The sequence below is a fragment of the Onthophagus taurus genome, chromosome 10, assembly GCF_036711975.1.
Source record: "Onthophagus taurus isolate NC chromosome 10, IU_Otau_3.0, whole genome shotgun sequence".
Classification (NCBI taxonomy): Eukaryota; Metazoa; Arthropoda; class Insecta; order Coleoptera; family Scarabaeidae; genus Onthophagus; species Onthophagus taurus.
In genome coordinates this window covers 10,744,084-10,761,148 of record NC_091975.1, presented here as the reverse complement: position 1 = coordinate 10,761,148, position 17,065 = coordinate 10,744,084, and the positions used below count along the sequence as shown (strand labels likewise).

The window sequence follows — 17,065 nt, the reverse complement described above, 5'->3', positions numbered from 1 at the left end:
GTACTGCAAAAGAAAGATAAGATATTGTTGGAGAAAACATACATAACGTTGTCAGAAGACTAGATACTGCTTCTAGAAAACTAAATACTGCTTTCTGAAGACTAGATACTGCTAACAGATCTAAATACTGAAAAAGAAAGATAAAATATTTTGGAGAAAACATACATAACTTCGGCAGAAGGCTAAATACTGCTTCTAGAAGACTAAGTACTGCTTTCTGAAGACTAGATACTGCCGACAGGTCTAAATACAGCGTCTGGAACACTAAATACTGCTTTCTAAAGACTAAAATTGCTTTCTAAAGACTAAAATTGCTGTCTAAAGACTAAAATTGCTTTGTGGAGACTAAATACTGCTTTCTGAAGACTAGATACTGCTAACAGGTCTAAATACTGCAAAAGAAAGATAAAATATTTTGGAGAAAACATACATAACTTTGGCAGAAGACTAGATACTGCCGACAGGTCTAAATACAGCGCCTGGAACACTAAATACTGCCTTCTAAAGACTAAAATTGTTTTCTAAAGACTAAAATTGCTTTGTGGAGACTAAATACTGCTTTCTGAAGACTATATACTGCTGACAGGTCTAAGTACTGCAAAAAAAAGATAAGATATTGTTGGAAAAAACATACATAACGTTGGCAGAAGACTAGATACTGCTTGTAGAAGACTAAATACTGCTTTCTGAAGGCTAGATACTTCCGACAGGTCTAAATACAGCGTCTGGAACACTAAATACTGCCTTCTAAAGACTAAAATTGTTTTGTGGAGACTAAATACTGCTTTCTGAAGACTAGATACTGCTAACAGGTCTAAATACTGCAAAAGAAAAATAAAATATTTTGGAGAAAGCATACATAACTTTGGCAGAAGACTAGATACTGTTTCTAGAAGACTAAATACTGTTTCTAGAAGACTAAATACTGCTTTCTGAAGACTAGATATTGCCGACAGGTCTAAATACAGCATCTGGAACACTAAATACTGCTTTCTAAAGACTAAAATTGCTTTGTGGAGACTAAATACTGCTTTGTGAACACTATATACTGCTGACAGGTCTAAGTACTGCAAAAGAAAGATAAGATATTGTTGGAGAAAACATACATAACGTTGGCAGAAGACTAGATACTGCTTGTAGAAGATTAAATACTGCTTTCTGAAGACTAGATACTGCCGACAGGTCTAAATACAGCATCTGGAACACTAAATACTGCTTTCTAAAGACTAAAATTGCTGTCTAAAGACTAAATACTGCTTTCTGAAGACTATATACTGCTGACAGGTCTAAATACAGCGTCTGGAACATTAAATACTGCTTTCTAAAGACTAAAATTGCTTTGTGGAGACTAAATACTGCTTTGTGAAGACTATATACTGCTGACAGGTCAAAGTACTGCAAAAGAAAGATAAGATATTGTTGGAGAAAACATACATAACGTTGGCAGAAGACTAGATACTACTTGTAGAAAACTAAATACTGCTTTTTGAAGACTAGATACTGCTAACAGGTCTAAATACTGCAAAAGATAGATAAAATATTTTGGAGAAAACATACATAACTTTGGCAGAAGACTAGATACTGCTTCTAGAAGACTAAATACTGCTTTCTGAAGACTAGATACTGAAGACAGGTCTAAATACAGCGTCTGGAACACTAAATACTGCTTTCTAAAAACTAAAATTGCTTTGTGGAGATTAAATACTGCTTTCTGAAGACTAGCTACTGCTGACAGGTCTAAATACTGCAAAAGAAAGATAAGATATTGTTGGAGAAAATATTAAAAAAGGCGCCGGCACCCCCCAGTAGCGCCGCCTCTGTCTTCGATATTGGAGATGAAGAACAAATTTTTGAAGAAATCAATGAATTATTTCCTATAAGTAGCGAAAGGATAATAAAGAGTAGAGTTGACCATTTAAATATTCATTCAGATGTTGAATTTATGACGAGATTTCGTCTCTCGAAAAAAAGTTTTCATCACCTTTTGAATCAAATAGAAGATGTAATATAACCTCCATCCATGACGTAACTAATTTGTTGATTGCTATTATTTAATGTAAAATTTATCAAAATTTTAGTAATAATGCTGTACCTCCTTCAAACCGTTTGTTGCTGACTCTTCGGTTTTATACAATGGGTAACATGTTGCTATCGCTAATATGTTGCTAAATTTTGATTTTAAGTCTTTTAATTTTAATTGTCTTTTGACCACATAGAGCTGTCAATTTAACATAATAGACCAAAAAATCCCTAGATTCCTTGGTTATCTCAAAGATTTCTTAACTATGAGATAAATGGAGGTGGTAGTACGCACGACCCTGTTATCTACCAGATAAACTGTATCTTATAGATAGCTTAACTGACAGATAGCATTGGTTTGGTAGTAACGGGCCTAAGGCCCACTTTTACCGTCCTCCTGATAAACTATCTAGAGGATGGTTGCCATGGTTACGGCGGTTTTAAGCACTCTCATTGGCTAAGGTCCATTACTACCATCTTTTAGTTAAATTTATCTTATAGATAAACCCATCTACTAGCCAATCAGAGCGCGTAAAATAGCCGTAACCGTGGTAATAATCCCTTAGATGGTAGTAACGAGCCTAAGAGCTAGATTTATCTATCGGATAAATTTATCAAGAGGTGGTAAAAGTGGGCCTAAAATCGTTAAATTCGTAAAAAATAATCTAAAATCTTATGCCAAGTACAATATTAAACTCAAAATGTAGTTAATGAGGTAAATAAAGAGTCGTGATGGGTGTAAATCACGATATGCTAGGTCACGACACCGCATTGAAACAAATATATACTTCTTATATGGGTTAAAGTTGAGGTTTAGGGGGGAAAATTGCATGGTTTCGTACGCATGAAAACCTCACGCCATGACCGTGACTTTGGCCGGAAGCCAACTGGGTGGAAGTTGAAGTTTTCGCCGGCGGGGAAATATAAACGAATTCTTCCGTATTGCGACAAAATGGAAATGATTTTGAAATAAACAATGTTTTTAGCCAAACGGGAAGCTCTACGAGAGTTTCGGCGTCTTTTGCCCTTGTGATAGCCTGGACGATTTAGAATTGTTGTTCAACGAGGACGTTCTAATCGACTGGACGCAACCGATTTATTTAAATTTTACGCATGGCAAAATCATGGACAGGATTCAAGAGTTTTATGAAGACAAAGGTTCGATGGAGTCATTGTTGGGTGACTTTTATGTTTTAGCGGAGAAACCTGAAGAATACAATAACCAGATTGGGTATGTTAAAAGAAATTTTTCGAATTAATGTACTTGTAATTAATTTTATTTTTAGAAATTTTGCTGAAGATGCAGAAATGTTACAATTAACCAAAGAACATGCCCAAACAATACACGAGTTATACCCGGCCAATAATATGGAATCCGTCGTCGTATTCGAAAAGTTAATAGACCAACTACCATGTTACGGTATTTTTTCCGTATCCGGTGATTTAGCCGCTTGGATGGTTCAATCCTATTACGGGGCTATGTTTTCCATGCAAACGAAACCCGAATATCGACGAAAAGGTTACGGGATTCATTTAGCCAAGTATTTAACAAGCGTGGTCGCCCAAAGAGGTTATTTACCATTCGTCGTAATACGTCCGGAAAACGACGCTTCGAAAGGTCTTTACACGAAGCTCGGTTTTAAGAAGAACTATCAAACGGTTCGAGCAATTTTAAGGCCACACGAGATGAACAGCGACTCCCAAGGCGGTGGGACACAAATCGAACAAAACGGGGATGAGTAAAATGAGGAAACGGACGAGGAAACGAGATAAAAACAAAGTATATTAAATAAAAACGATGTTAAAAAGATGTTGCTTTCTTCCGTTTTTAAGGTTTTTTGGGGAATTTGTTTTGGTGATTAAATAGGGCTGCTTAAAACGCACACTAATTCTTCAAAAACAAAGCTTCTTTTATTTAAAAAAAATTTTCCGTACTATTGACAGGATTTTTAATAATGAGGTTAATTAGATATTACCTAATATAAGATGAAAATAAAATAAACTCAGTAGTTTTTTCTCTTTAAAATTTAAATAAATGAAGAGAAAAAAAGAATAAAGCGCTTAAAAATCATCATCGATCTCATTTAATTAATCCAAAATGATAAATAAATAGGGCGTTTTGTTATTTGGGGACAGTTTTTGATTAAATTTTGACCTCGAGTCCTCGCCCAAATTGATCATTTCGTCTTAACATTACTGCAAAAAAAATTATTATTAATTATTAATTATAACAACTACAAAAAAAAAGAATAAAAATTACTTTATACTCTATAGGAGGCTTTGGCGAACTTCCACGAAAGGCCATTGTGATATTTATAACTAGTGAAATGCGTCTGGAAGGAACGCGTTTATTAATAAAAAGGAGCAATGTTTTCTTAGAATTTCTCATTAAAAACTCAATCTTTACGTTTTATTTTCTTTCTCAAGAAGCAGACGACTCCGTCGATATTACAAGAACATTTTTTGACATAACAAAAGAGACTAAGAAAAAGAAAATGAAACTAGGACGTACTTTCTTTCGTACTTTTTCCAATTTTGGCCTACGTAGAAAAACAAGAAAACACACACAAAAGAAACGTTAAAATTAAGAAGAAAGCGTTTAAGCAAGAATCTTAAATAAAAAATTATACAAGAACCTACCGATGTTAGAGTTGACCAAAGATTTGTAATATTGCTTTAATTTTTTGTACATTTATTGTAACTTATGATTATGTACAAAATAAAACAATATTCGAAAATTTCGAAGATGTATCAATAAAGCACTATATTGAATAAAAAAATTAAAGTTTTATTTATCTTATTCTTTCAAAACAATTTTTTTGTAAAACATTTTCAGGGTGCACAAACATACAGGGTGTCTCAGCGAGACCGATCATTAGACGTTTCTGGGGTTCTGGCCAAAATAAAAATTTGAGAATTCAGACTTAAGTATTGTGAAGATCGATACCGCTAAGAGAGAGAGAGAGAGAGATGAAGAAGAGAGAGAGTAGGGAGTGGGAAGGACGGTTAAGGGCATTAGTTTAGTAAGAGAGTCAGAGTTGAGTTAGAGAGCCGAATGTGTGAGGCGTTGGAAGTTATTTCGTTTGTTATAAATTGATGACTTGTAGTTTACTGAGCATATTGTTAATAAAGTGATATCTAACAGTATTATCAATTACAGTCGTCTTAACTGGTGACTTAAATATTGATTTTTTGAAATGTAATCATGTTTCCACCACCGCATTAATGGACATGGTGGAACCCTTTGATTTGAAGCAGCTAATTGTTGACCCTACACGAAGTGCAGCGCGGTCTGCTACTTTATTGGATTTAATATTTATTTCTAATACTAATTTAGTGGAGGACAACGGTGTGTATGAGGTGCACGGTATGTCAGGTCATGATATGGTTTTTTGTAAACTGAGAATTACTACCAACACCGAGCCTGATCCCCATTTTATAACTAGGTCATATCGAGATCTGGATTATGATTCATTTTTGATGGACTTGTATCGAATGCCATTCTTCCATATTTTCGATTTAGACTTTTTAGCTCAGCTCGTTTTGGCCGTTCTTGACGTACATGTTCCCCTTAAATTAATCAGGAAGTCACGTACCCGTGGATCACAGATACAATAAAGCATATGCAAAAACTGCGCGACAAGGCGTACAATAACTACCGTAATAACAGATCAGAAGCGAAATGGGAATATTACAAATAGGCGCGTAATTTAGTTAATACCTCGATTATTCATGAGCGCATATTTTGAGTCGCAATTGAACATCATAAATGAAAAAAAATTCTTTATGAACAAATGGTCTCCTTTGTGGAGGAGAATGACATACTACCACAGAACCAATCGGGTTTCAGACGGGGTTACAGTTGCACGACAGCATTGATACATATCATTGATGATATAATTCGCGAAATCGATAGAGGTAATTTAACAGTTCTTTGCCTACTAGACTATTCAAAGGCGTTCGATACGGTCAATCATGAGACAATGGCATCAATTTTGAGGTATTCCGGTTTTGATGATAAGTCTACCCGCTTATTATATGATTTTCTAACACATAGACAACAAGTCGTATTTATGGGTGATGAACAATCTGAATATCAATACACTAGTTCGGGCGTTCCTCAGGGTTCTATACTCTTGCCTTTGCTTTATGCTTTATATACAATCAAACTTTAACCAAGGGGTTATGCATTGCAAGACCCATTTTTACGCCGACGACACGCAAATATAAAAACTGGAGGCAAACTGCTCAAGACTTGGGTGTCAACGTTCGCACTGCGTACGAATGGTTAAAAAATGATCAAGAAGATCCGAAACCTAAAGGAGGTTCCAAGTCTAAAAAAACTCTTGCAATTGACGAAGCGTTAGTAAGGTGGATCAAAGAAGATAGTACGTTAACGCTTAAAGATCTATCTAATCGCGTGCATAATGAATTTGAACTTCGTGTTTCAATTAATACGATAAAGAACTGGCTGGACGGTAAATTATTTTCGCTTAAAAAAATTCGACCACATGTTGCAAACATCAATACGTACGAAAATAAAGTCAAACGAAGGGAGTATGTTGAAAAACTTTTAGAAAGCCGGGGTAACGGTAGAGACCTCATTTGGATTGATGAGTGCAACTTTAATTTATATTGCCGTCGAAATGAGGGTAGATCAAAAATTGGCCATAGAGCTCATGTGGTTGTTCCGGAAAGTAAAGGAAATAATTTGCATTGTATTGGCGCGATGTGTTCCACACAAATTGTATCTTTTGAGCATAAAAGAGATTTTTGCACCCGAGTTCTATTATCGACAACGCACCTGTGCACTCAAACTTGGAAAGTGTTTTGCAACCCCAAGAGGATGTTCAAATAATACGTTTAGGAGCGTATTCATATTTATTAAACCCTATTGAACTCCTATGGAGCTCCTTTAAATCTAAAGTGAAGAGACAGATACAAGTTAGAATGCCAAACGTACTGAACTATGTGCGTTTAAATAATAATCAAGGACTCACTATTGCCGAACGTAGAATGCGGATTTTAGAAGAAATCGCAGATGAAGCAATCCCCAGCAACATCTTTTGGGGTATACAAATCATGTGGAGCGTTATTATGCTGCTGTGCTAAGGGAGCAAGATTTAAACGAGATCTAAACGAAATATAAGTTTTAAGATGTAATTTATATACAGGGTGTCTCAGCGAGACCGGTCATTAGACGTTTCTGGGGTTCTAGCCAAAATAAAAATTTGAGAATTCAGACATAAGTATTATCAATTACGTTCTCTTCGTCTAAAATATTTTCAGATTTCTAGCACTTCCGGTTGTACCGGAAGTCGCCACCTACTTAATTTTTTTAAATGGAACACCCTGTATATTTTTACATATTTGGATTTTTCTGTTTTGAAGGTTGATAAATAAGTTTACTTTTTGCAATTTGATTCGGCCGTTCTCGAGTTATTCGAATTTTTCTAGAAAAATCTGCTCCAGCGGACATTTGTTCAAAAAAATCATAGAACACTCGATTTTTGAGATATCAATTTAGGATTCAGAACATGCTTAAACAACATGATGGAGTATGTTTTGGTGCCGAGAACAGCTGTCTAGATCGTTTGGTCACTTTACTATAACACGTTAACTTTTCGAAATTTGGAAGCACCATAACTTCATTTTTTTAAATGGCACCCCCCATATTTTATTACTTAGTCGTCTTCGGCGCCTCATTTTACATCTTTTATATCCCATATGTCCTATGCCTAACATTGATAGTTTGAGAAATAATTAGGGTTTTTTGAAAAATGCTCACATATCATATCGATATTAACCTAATGTGCCATGGAAAACAAATATTTAATGACTTTTTGAGAAACGTCAAAGTCTGATTTACGTTGTTTGATGCTTGTGAGTCTAAAACCAGTTAAAATGGATATTAATAACGTAAATAATGCTTATACAAATGAAGAAATCCATAATTTATTTTTTGTGTACGAAAAGTGCAACAAAGTTCTTAGCAGAACTTGCAGATTGCTTAATGAAAATTATCCACATTTACCTCCGATGACAAAAGATAAATTTAGAAGAATAGAAGCAAATTTTTTGCATTTTGGACTAATTAATCACGTGTAAACTGACCAAAAAATGTAGTAGATAATGCAACGGAAAAGGTAAATACCTTGGCTTATTTCGAGCCCAGTATTTCAGCTTATTTCAGCACCAACAAATTTGGGAAGAGGTTGTTCGCTCTCGAGTAAGACTAAATAATTATTTATAAAATTATTAATCCAAACCATCATTTGTTGATATTTAAAACGATTACTACAGTAAACCTATTGAATGTGCCGCACACGGATAGAGTGACTTATATTTTATGTTGACATAACCAAAAAGGACGAAAGCCTCCGAAGATGGCGTAGATCGCCGAAACGCGTCAGGCAGAGTTTTAAATTATTTATCAATAAAAGCATAAAAACATACATGACTTTTTCATATTATACATATTGATAACAAGGATCCACAAAATGAATGTTTATATAGGTCTTTATTTACAGCCTAGTAAAATTCTTTCGAAATTGATCTTCATAAACATAAAATTCATTCTCACGAATGTAAAATTCGTTTTCATAATGTTGACTTTGAAATTCGTAAAGGAAAAATTTAGTTTCTTTAGTGTAAAATTGGTTTTCATTAGTACGAAATTGATTTTTCGTTAGTACGAAAATGATTTTCAGTTGTGTGAAATCCAATTTCGTAAATTTGAAATTGATTTTCATAAGTGCGAATTCGATCTGGATATGGTATAGTAGCGCTTAAATGTTATTTTTGTCCAAATAAATAAATAAGTAGATGTTTATTACAAAATAAAGTTTAATTGTTTCTTTTGTGTCTAGCGCTACTTGATATTTGGACAAAAATAACATCGAGTGTAAAATATTCATGCGCTACTAGATTAAAATGTGTGCTTTTTGATGGGGAAAGAAATGAATTTTTAAGAAAAACAAAATACTATTCGTATAAAGAATGTTTTTAGGATCCCAATAATAAAAAGAAAATTTTGGCATTCCATTTAAAAAAAAAAGTTGACAGTCGCCATTTTGAAATAATTCGTCCAATTGAAAATGTGATATCACCATCGTGTAGAGAATGTCCTAAACCATATTACTGCCAAATATTTTGAAAGTAGTGCCCATAGTGTGGCTAAAAAAGATAAGGCACTTACTCTGAATCAGGCTGTATAATAAAGGATCAGCAAGAAACTCATTACCAATATTCTCTGTGTTATACAAGGAGTTCAGAACTAAATGTTTTATGGCGCTCAACTGATTAAGTATTGATTGTTAGTCACTATTTTATATTGCAACCTGATTTTAGTAGATAATAATAATATTCCTTTATTACCCAACAGGCATAGCCCAAAAAAGGATAACAATATATATTACATAATGTAATAATACAATAATAAGTATCTGTATGTGAAAAAAAAAACAAAAATTACAAAAAATTCAAGAAATTAACAATTATAAAGAAAATAAAAATAAAAACTAAATAAGTGAATTTACATGCAGGTGATCACTGATTGTCTGGAATCCTGTTGCCCACTTTACAGAGAGTGTATGTTGGCGCCCGTCTCATAATGTTTGTCCTAGCATAAGGAATGACGAATACGCAGCTATATCTTGAGTTACTCCTTGGAACAACAAACCCTAATCGCTCAAGAATGAAAGGGCAATCGATGTTATATTCGATAAGCCTTTGTAGAAACCTTTCATAAAACGCGTTTCTTCTGTCCATCAAGGAAACCATATTGTGTCGTGCAAGCAAATCATTTTGTGGTATACCTCGCTCAGGGTAAATTCCATCAGATTTGTAAGAAAGAAATTTTAAGAATCTACGATGCACTCGATCAGGCAAGCGTATTCTAACTTACTTTGTAAGGATATATGCATGGTGACGAGCATCGGCTATAAGTAAGTACACAACATTTATCTATATTAAGGTTAAGTTTGTAGGTCTTACACCATTGCACTATTGTGTTTAAGTTGTGCTACAGCTTATCAGCATATGCCACCGATGAGACTTCGGCAAAGTGCTTGATATCATCAGCATATCCCAAAATCCAACAATCAATTATTAGAAGTAAGTCATTTATGAAAAGAACAAATAATAGAGGGCCCAAATTTGATCCCTGTGGAACCCCTGAGGTAAGAGTGAACTCATTAGAAAAATATCCATTGTAAGCAACATAACATTTTCTATGTTGCAAATAAGAGGCCAGAAGTTGAATTGCTGAAGGAACAAATCCGAAAGAGCTCAATTTATACAAAACAATTCTATGGTCAATCAGATCAAAGGTTTTGGATAGATCAGTGTATACAACATCCACCTGCCCACGTCTATCCAAGGTGCTACAGATAAACTCGGAAATCGTAGCCAAGTTGGTAATTGTAGAGCGACCGGAAACAAAACCATGCTGGGAAGCCGACAAAAAGGGGCACGTGCTGGTGTACATAAAAGAATATAATAACTTTTCAAATAGTTTAGCAAAATTGGAAATTATCGAAATTGGTGTATAGTTTGAGAAGGACGTACGATCATCCTTTTTATAAACAGGCACAATTCTTGATCGTTTCCATCTTTCAGGAAATTCACAGGACGTAATGGACAAGTTAATAACAAATTTAAGAGGGCAAGCAAATATATAACGGCAATCTCTGACCATAAAACTTGGCAACAAATCATCTCCAGCAGTATGCTTATTAGAAAACGTTGCCATTAATTTAATTAGCTCCTCTTCTGTAGTGGGATGAAAAGAGTATGGCAACGGATTGAAATTAGATTCAGTGAAAGTTCGGTCAGTAGATACAGTGTGAACAGCAGAAAACATGTTAGCAAAAGCATTTACAATATCTTAAGGATCAGCAAGAACATTGCTCTCACTATCAATCAGATTACAGGGTATTCTTGTGGTACGCTTCTTAGCTCGGAGAAAATTCCATATACTGGATGGATCCGTCTTGATGGTATTTTGTATGTTGTTAAGATACTTAATGTAACTGTCGTTTATTTCATTTTTTAACAACCTCCTTAGTCGCTTAAATTCATTATAAAATACAATTTTTTTTGTTTTGATCCATTTTTTGTGATAAAATTTTTTGATATTAATATGTCTCTTTATTTCCGGCGAAAACCATGGTGGGTAAGAACTATTAGATTTGTTTTTAATAGGGACATGTGTATTAATTACGGAGTAAATGTCATCATAGAAGACATCCAAAGCCTCATTGACATCGGTATGGGAAAGCAAAAAAGACCAATCATACTTAAAGAAGTGATCATATAATGCAGGGTAATTTGCTCGATGGAAGTCGTATCGTAAATTATCAGAAGATAGGAACCGCTGTTGATTAGTAGATGCAGAGTAGTAAACTTCCACTTCAAGACTGGGATGATAAGAATCTTCTGGTACAACTGGATTGTCAGATCTTATTATGTGAAAATTCAGGTCAGCATTAGAGATCAACAAATCCAACATTCTGCCATCTTCATTCTTAACATTATTGTACTGTTTGGCATTAAGAACACTTAAAAAATCAATAAAAGCCCTGGTTTTAATTGAATATTGACTAGTAGGTAAGACTAAATCGGGGAGATTGAAATCTCCAACCAATACAAAGAAATGGTTAATTATAATAGCCTCAAGAGCAGTAGTAAATGTCTCCATATCATCAGAAGATATATCCGGAGGAATGTAGACTAGTATGATTAAAATAGACTTGTTATTAATAAGACACCTACAGATTACTAAATCTATCATAGGTACTGTTGCACGAAGATGACTAGTATCGATAATGTCAAATGGTATGGTATGTTTTAGTGCAAGCAAAACCCCTATCCTTACGAATAACATTATAATAATTAGTAAAAAGTTCGTTGTTATAAATTTAGTAGATGTTGTTCTATAGATCTTAGTTGTTCTATTTGGCTCAGAGAGGATGAATTGGAATATGGTATGAACATTGCTGACAAAACCGTTGCATCTTTTTTTAGTCGTTCTGATCATAAATGTGGCGGTGTGTTGATACTAATTAAACGTGAATTTTCCTTCATCCCTCTTTATAACATTAATAAATTATCTGTGGAAAAACATTGTGAGATGACGGGTATACTGTGTAAAAAATTTGACGTAGTGATAATTTGTGTCTATAGATCCCCTTCTGGTGATATTCAGTCATTTTGCGACATTGTAAGCTCGGCATTGACTATGTTACGCCATCAGTTGCGTGTTGTCGTGGCGGGTGACTTTAATGTATGGTTTGGGGGTCGGAGCGCTGACGCGACGATGGTGTGCGACTTGTTTGTGTCACATGGTTTTGTTCCGACAGTGTCCCAGCCTACTAGAATAAATAATTGTATTGACAACATATTTGTTAATTTTTCTACGAATAATTTCAATACTACTGTGATTGAATCAAATTTATCAGATCACAGGGCGCAAAGTGTTAGTATACCGACACATCATGTTAAAGAAATTAAAACCTATAATACAAAACTGCACAGGCCTCTGACACTAAGCGGTAGAATGAACTTTTTTAACATGTTGAATCAATTCGATTGGAAAATTTTGAGTGAGGTTCCTGATAGCGTGAATGATGCATATGGAATGTTTCATAATGTCATTATGGGGGCTTTTCATGCGTCTTTTCCTCTATGTAAAATAAATTTCAGGTCTTGTGATGACGGCCTCAATTGGTTTAACAACAATTTGAAACAGATAAGGGATATGTATAACTCTTCTTGTGAGCTTTATAGAAAATTTAAAATGGATGACTTACTTCATGCTAGAAATAAACTTAGAATTCAATATAGAAAGGCGATTTCTGATGCAAAAAAGAAGGCTTCGAGTGAAGTTATTAAGCAGAGCAAGAATAAACCAAAAGCAATGTGGAATCTTATTAATAATACTAGGCGTAGTGGTATGAATGATGACACTTCTCATTTAAACCCTAATGAATTAAATAATTTTTTTATTGGCATTGCTGACGAGGTGGTTCGAGGTTTGCCAGATTCAACTGTTTGCGCTATGGACGTTTGTCACACGCTGCCTCCAGAAGGCGTGTACTTTTCGTGTTGTGAAGTTACGCCGATTGAAGTTCGTGATCTGCTTTGCAGTTTAAAATCTAGTAACTCTAAAGACATTTATGGCATTTCTGCAAACTTTGTGAGAAGTAACACCGGCCTATATGTGGCGCCCCTTACACGATTGGTGAATCTTTCCTTTTCATCTGGCGTATTTCCTGACTTATTAAAAATAGCTAATGTAATTCCAATTTATAAAGGCGGAGATAAGAATAACAATGCTAATTTTCGTCCTATAAGTATTCTGCCCACCTTTTCCAAAATATTTGAAAGGGCCCTTTTCAATAGAATCATCGCATACTTGGACCAAAATAATTTATTGCACCCTCATCAGTTTGGCTTTCGTAGGGGTAGGTGCACCTCTGACGCGGTAGTTAAATATGTGAATATCTGTCTTGACAGCTTTGAAAAGCGTGAATACTGTATGTCATTGTTATTGGACTTGTCTCGCGCATTCGATACAGTTTCTCATCCAATTCTTATTGATAAACTTCGCAATGTTTATAATTTTGACGATAAAAGTGTTGCTCTAATCCGATCTTATTTGTCCGGCAGAACGCAACAGGTGACTTGTGGTCAAGCGACATCGGAGAGAGTCAGTTTGACTAGGGGTGTTCCACAGGGTTCTATCCTTGGTCCTCTTTTGTTTTTGATGTTTTTCAATGACTTTCCGTATTATTTTAGGGACATTGACTGTTTATTATATGCTGACGATGCCACATTAATTATCCGAGGCAATGAAGCTGAAGAGGTCATTCAAAGATCAGAATTGGTTCTAAATAGAGCACGTAACTGGTGCATCGCGAATGAGTTGTGTTTGAATGATGGGAAAACAGTCAGAATGATTTTAAGTCAGAGAAATTTTAATTTTACTAATTTTGGTAACCCGTCGTTTGGAAAATTCTTGGGAGTTCACATAACCACTCCAATATTGAAGTTCGATCATCATGTTGACGCTATAAGTAAGAAAATTTCAAAAAACATCTTTTTGCTACGAAACCTTATTGTCAAGGTGGAACTAGAAGTAGTAAAAGCCGCTTACTTCGCGCTTATACAAACCCATATATCTTACGCCATTTTAGCGTGGGGAAACACTCCCGCTAGCAAACGGGTTTTTAACTTACAGCGTAGGGCCCTAAGAGTTGTGGGAGGCCTGGGATACAGTGAGGACTGTCGACACATCTTCGTGCGTTTAGGCGTTCTAACCCTGCCATCTATTTACATATTAAATTGTTTATTGTATGCTCTGAACAATTTCGACGAGCTTTTAAATCATGCTGATGTTCACAAATATGCAACTCGTAATCGTTGTAATGTGTATGTTGATAAGTGTAGATTGAGTATGACGCAACGGGGTCCAACATACATGTGTCAAAAGCTATTTAATAAGTTGCCGTTGAATGTCAGAAGTCTTCCGTTTCTTACTATGAAACGTAAACTGACACATTTCTTGGTTTCGAATGCGTTTTACTCCGTCGATGAATTTTTAAAATGTAATATTGATATTTCTTAGTAGTAAATGTGAACCTGTAAATTGAACTGACGAGTGTAAGAGAACTATCTTATGGCACAATAAAGATTATGATTATGATTATGATTATGATTATGAAATAGCCCTCTGAAAGCTTTATTTAGTGGTGAATCATCGATAAGGAGAATGTAGTCTTCTGTAGTTTTTAACAAACAATTTCTAGTCTGCCATGAACAGTATGTAGACTTCTACCAGCAGTAAATAGTCCTCTGAAAGCTTTATTTAGTGGTGAATCATCGATAAGGAGAATGTAGTCTTCTGTAGTTTTTGACAAACAATTTCTAGTCTACTATTAACAGTATGTAGACTTCTACCATCAGTAAATAGCCCTCTGAAAGCTTTATTTAGTGGTGAATCATCGATAAGGAGAATGTAGTCTTCTGTAGTTTTTGACAAACAATTTCTAGTCTGTCATTAACAGTATGTAGACTTCTACCAGCAGTAAATAGCCCTCTGAAAGCTTTATTTAGTGGTGAATCATCGATAAGGAGAATGTAGTCTTCTGTAGTTTTTAACAAACAATTTCTAGTCTGCCATGAACAGTATGTAGACTTCTACCAGCAGTAAATAGTCCTCTGAAAGCTTCATTTAGTGGTGAATCATCGATAAGGAGAATGTAGTCTTCTGTAGTTTTTGACAAACAATTTCTATTCTGCCATTAACAGTATGTAGACTTCTGCCAGCAGTAAATAGCCCTCTGAAAGCTTTATTTAGTGGTGAATCATCGATAAGGAGAATGTAGTCTTCTGTAGTTCTTGACAAACAATTTCTAGTCTGCCAATAACAGTATGTAGACTTCTACCAGCAGTAAATAGCCCTCTGAAAGCTTTATTTAGTGGTGAATCATCGATAAGGAGAATGTAGTCTTCTGTAGTTTTTAACAAACAATTTCTAGTCTGCCATGAACAGTATGTAGACTTCTACCAGCAGTAAATAGCCCTCTGAAAGCTTTATTTAGTGGTGAATCATCGATAAGGAGAATGTAGTCTTCTGTAGTTTTTGACAAACAATTTCTAGTCTGCCATTAACAGTATGTAGACTTCTATCAGCAGTAAATAGCCCTCTGAAAGCTTTATTTAGTGGTGAATCATCGATAAGGAGAATGTAGTATTCTGTAGTTTTTGACAAACAATTTCTAGTCTGCCATTAACAGTATGTAGACTTCTACAAGCAGTAAATAGCCCTCTGAAAGCTTTATTTAGTGGTGAATCATCGATAAGGAGAATGTAGTCTTCTGTAGTTCTTGACAAACAATTTCTAGTCTGCCATTAACAGTATGTAGACTTCTACCAGCAGTAAATAGCCCTCTGAAAGCTTTATTTAGTGGTGAATCATCGATAAGGAGAATGTAGTCTTCTGTAGTTTTTAACAAACAATTTCTAGTCTGCCATGAACAGTATGTAGACTTCTACCAGCAGTAAATAGCCCTCTGAAAGCTTTATTTAGTGGTGAATCATCGATAAGGAGAATGTAGTCTTCTGTAGTTTTTGACAAACAATTTCTAGTCTACTATTAACAGTATGTAGACTTCTACCAGCAGTAAATAGCCCTCTGAAAGCTTTATTTAGTGGTGAATCATCGATAAGGAGAATGTAGTCTTCTGTAGTTTTTAACAAACAATTTCTAGTCTGCCATGAACAGTATGTAGACTTCTACCAGCAGTAAATAGCCCTCTGAAAGCTTTATTTAGTGGTGAATCATCGATAAGGAGAATGTAGTCTTCTGTAGTTTTTGACAAACAATTTCTAGTCTACTATTAACAGTATGTAGACTTCTACCAGCAGTAAATAGCCCTCTGAAAGCTTTATTTAGTGGTGAATCATCGATAAGGAGAATGTAGTCTTCTGTAGTTTTTAACAAACAATTTCTAGTCTGCCATGAACAGTATGTAGACTTCTACCAGCAGTAAATAGCCCTCTGAAAGCTTTATTTAGTGGTAAATCATCGATAAGGAGAATGTAGTCTTCTGTAGTTTTTGACAAACAATTTCTAGTCTACTATTAACAGTATGTAGACTTCTACCAGCAGCAAATAGCACTCTGAAAGCTTTATTTAGTGGTGAATCATCGATAAGGAGAATGTAGCCTTCTGTAGTTTTTGACAAACAATTTCTAGTCTGCCATGAACAGTATGTAGACTTCTACAAGCAGTAAAAACCCCTCTGAAAGCTTTATTTAGTGGTGAATCATCGATAAGGAGAATGTAGTCTTCTGTAGTTTTTGACAAACAATTTATAGTCTTCTATTAACAGTATCTAGATTTCTACCTGCAGTAAATAGCCCTCTGAAAGCTTTATTTAGTGGTGAATCATCCACAAGGAGAATGTAGTCTTCTACAGTTTTTGACAAACAATTTCTAGTCTGTCATGAACAGTATGTAGACTTCTACCAGCAGTAAATA

At 34.9% G+C, this 17,065-nt stretch overlaps 1 protein-coding gene across 1 annotated transcript in view; it reads left to right on the top strand.

Annotated features, from left to right (window-relative positions):
• The window catches only part of LOC111429122 (uncharacterized), a 32,939-nt gene extending 28,179 nt beyond the window's left edge, over positions 1 to 4,760 (top strand). The window contains exons 4-6 of the mRNA XM_071199253.1: positions 3,006 to 3,250; positions 3,306 to 3,799; positions 4,447 to 4,760. Coding sequence (XP_071055354.1) covers positions 3,006 to 3,250; positions 3,306 to 3,762 — 702 coding nt within the window. The 3' untranslated portion in view covers positions 3,763 to 3,799; positions 4,447 to 4,760. The remainder of the gene's footprint in view (positions 1 to 3,005; positions 3,251 to 3,305; positions 3,800 to 4,446) is intronic.
• The last annotated feature ends 12,305 nt before the right edge of the window (positions 4,761 to 17,065 follow it).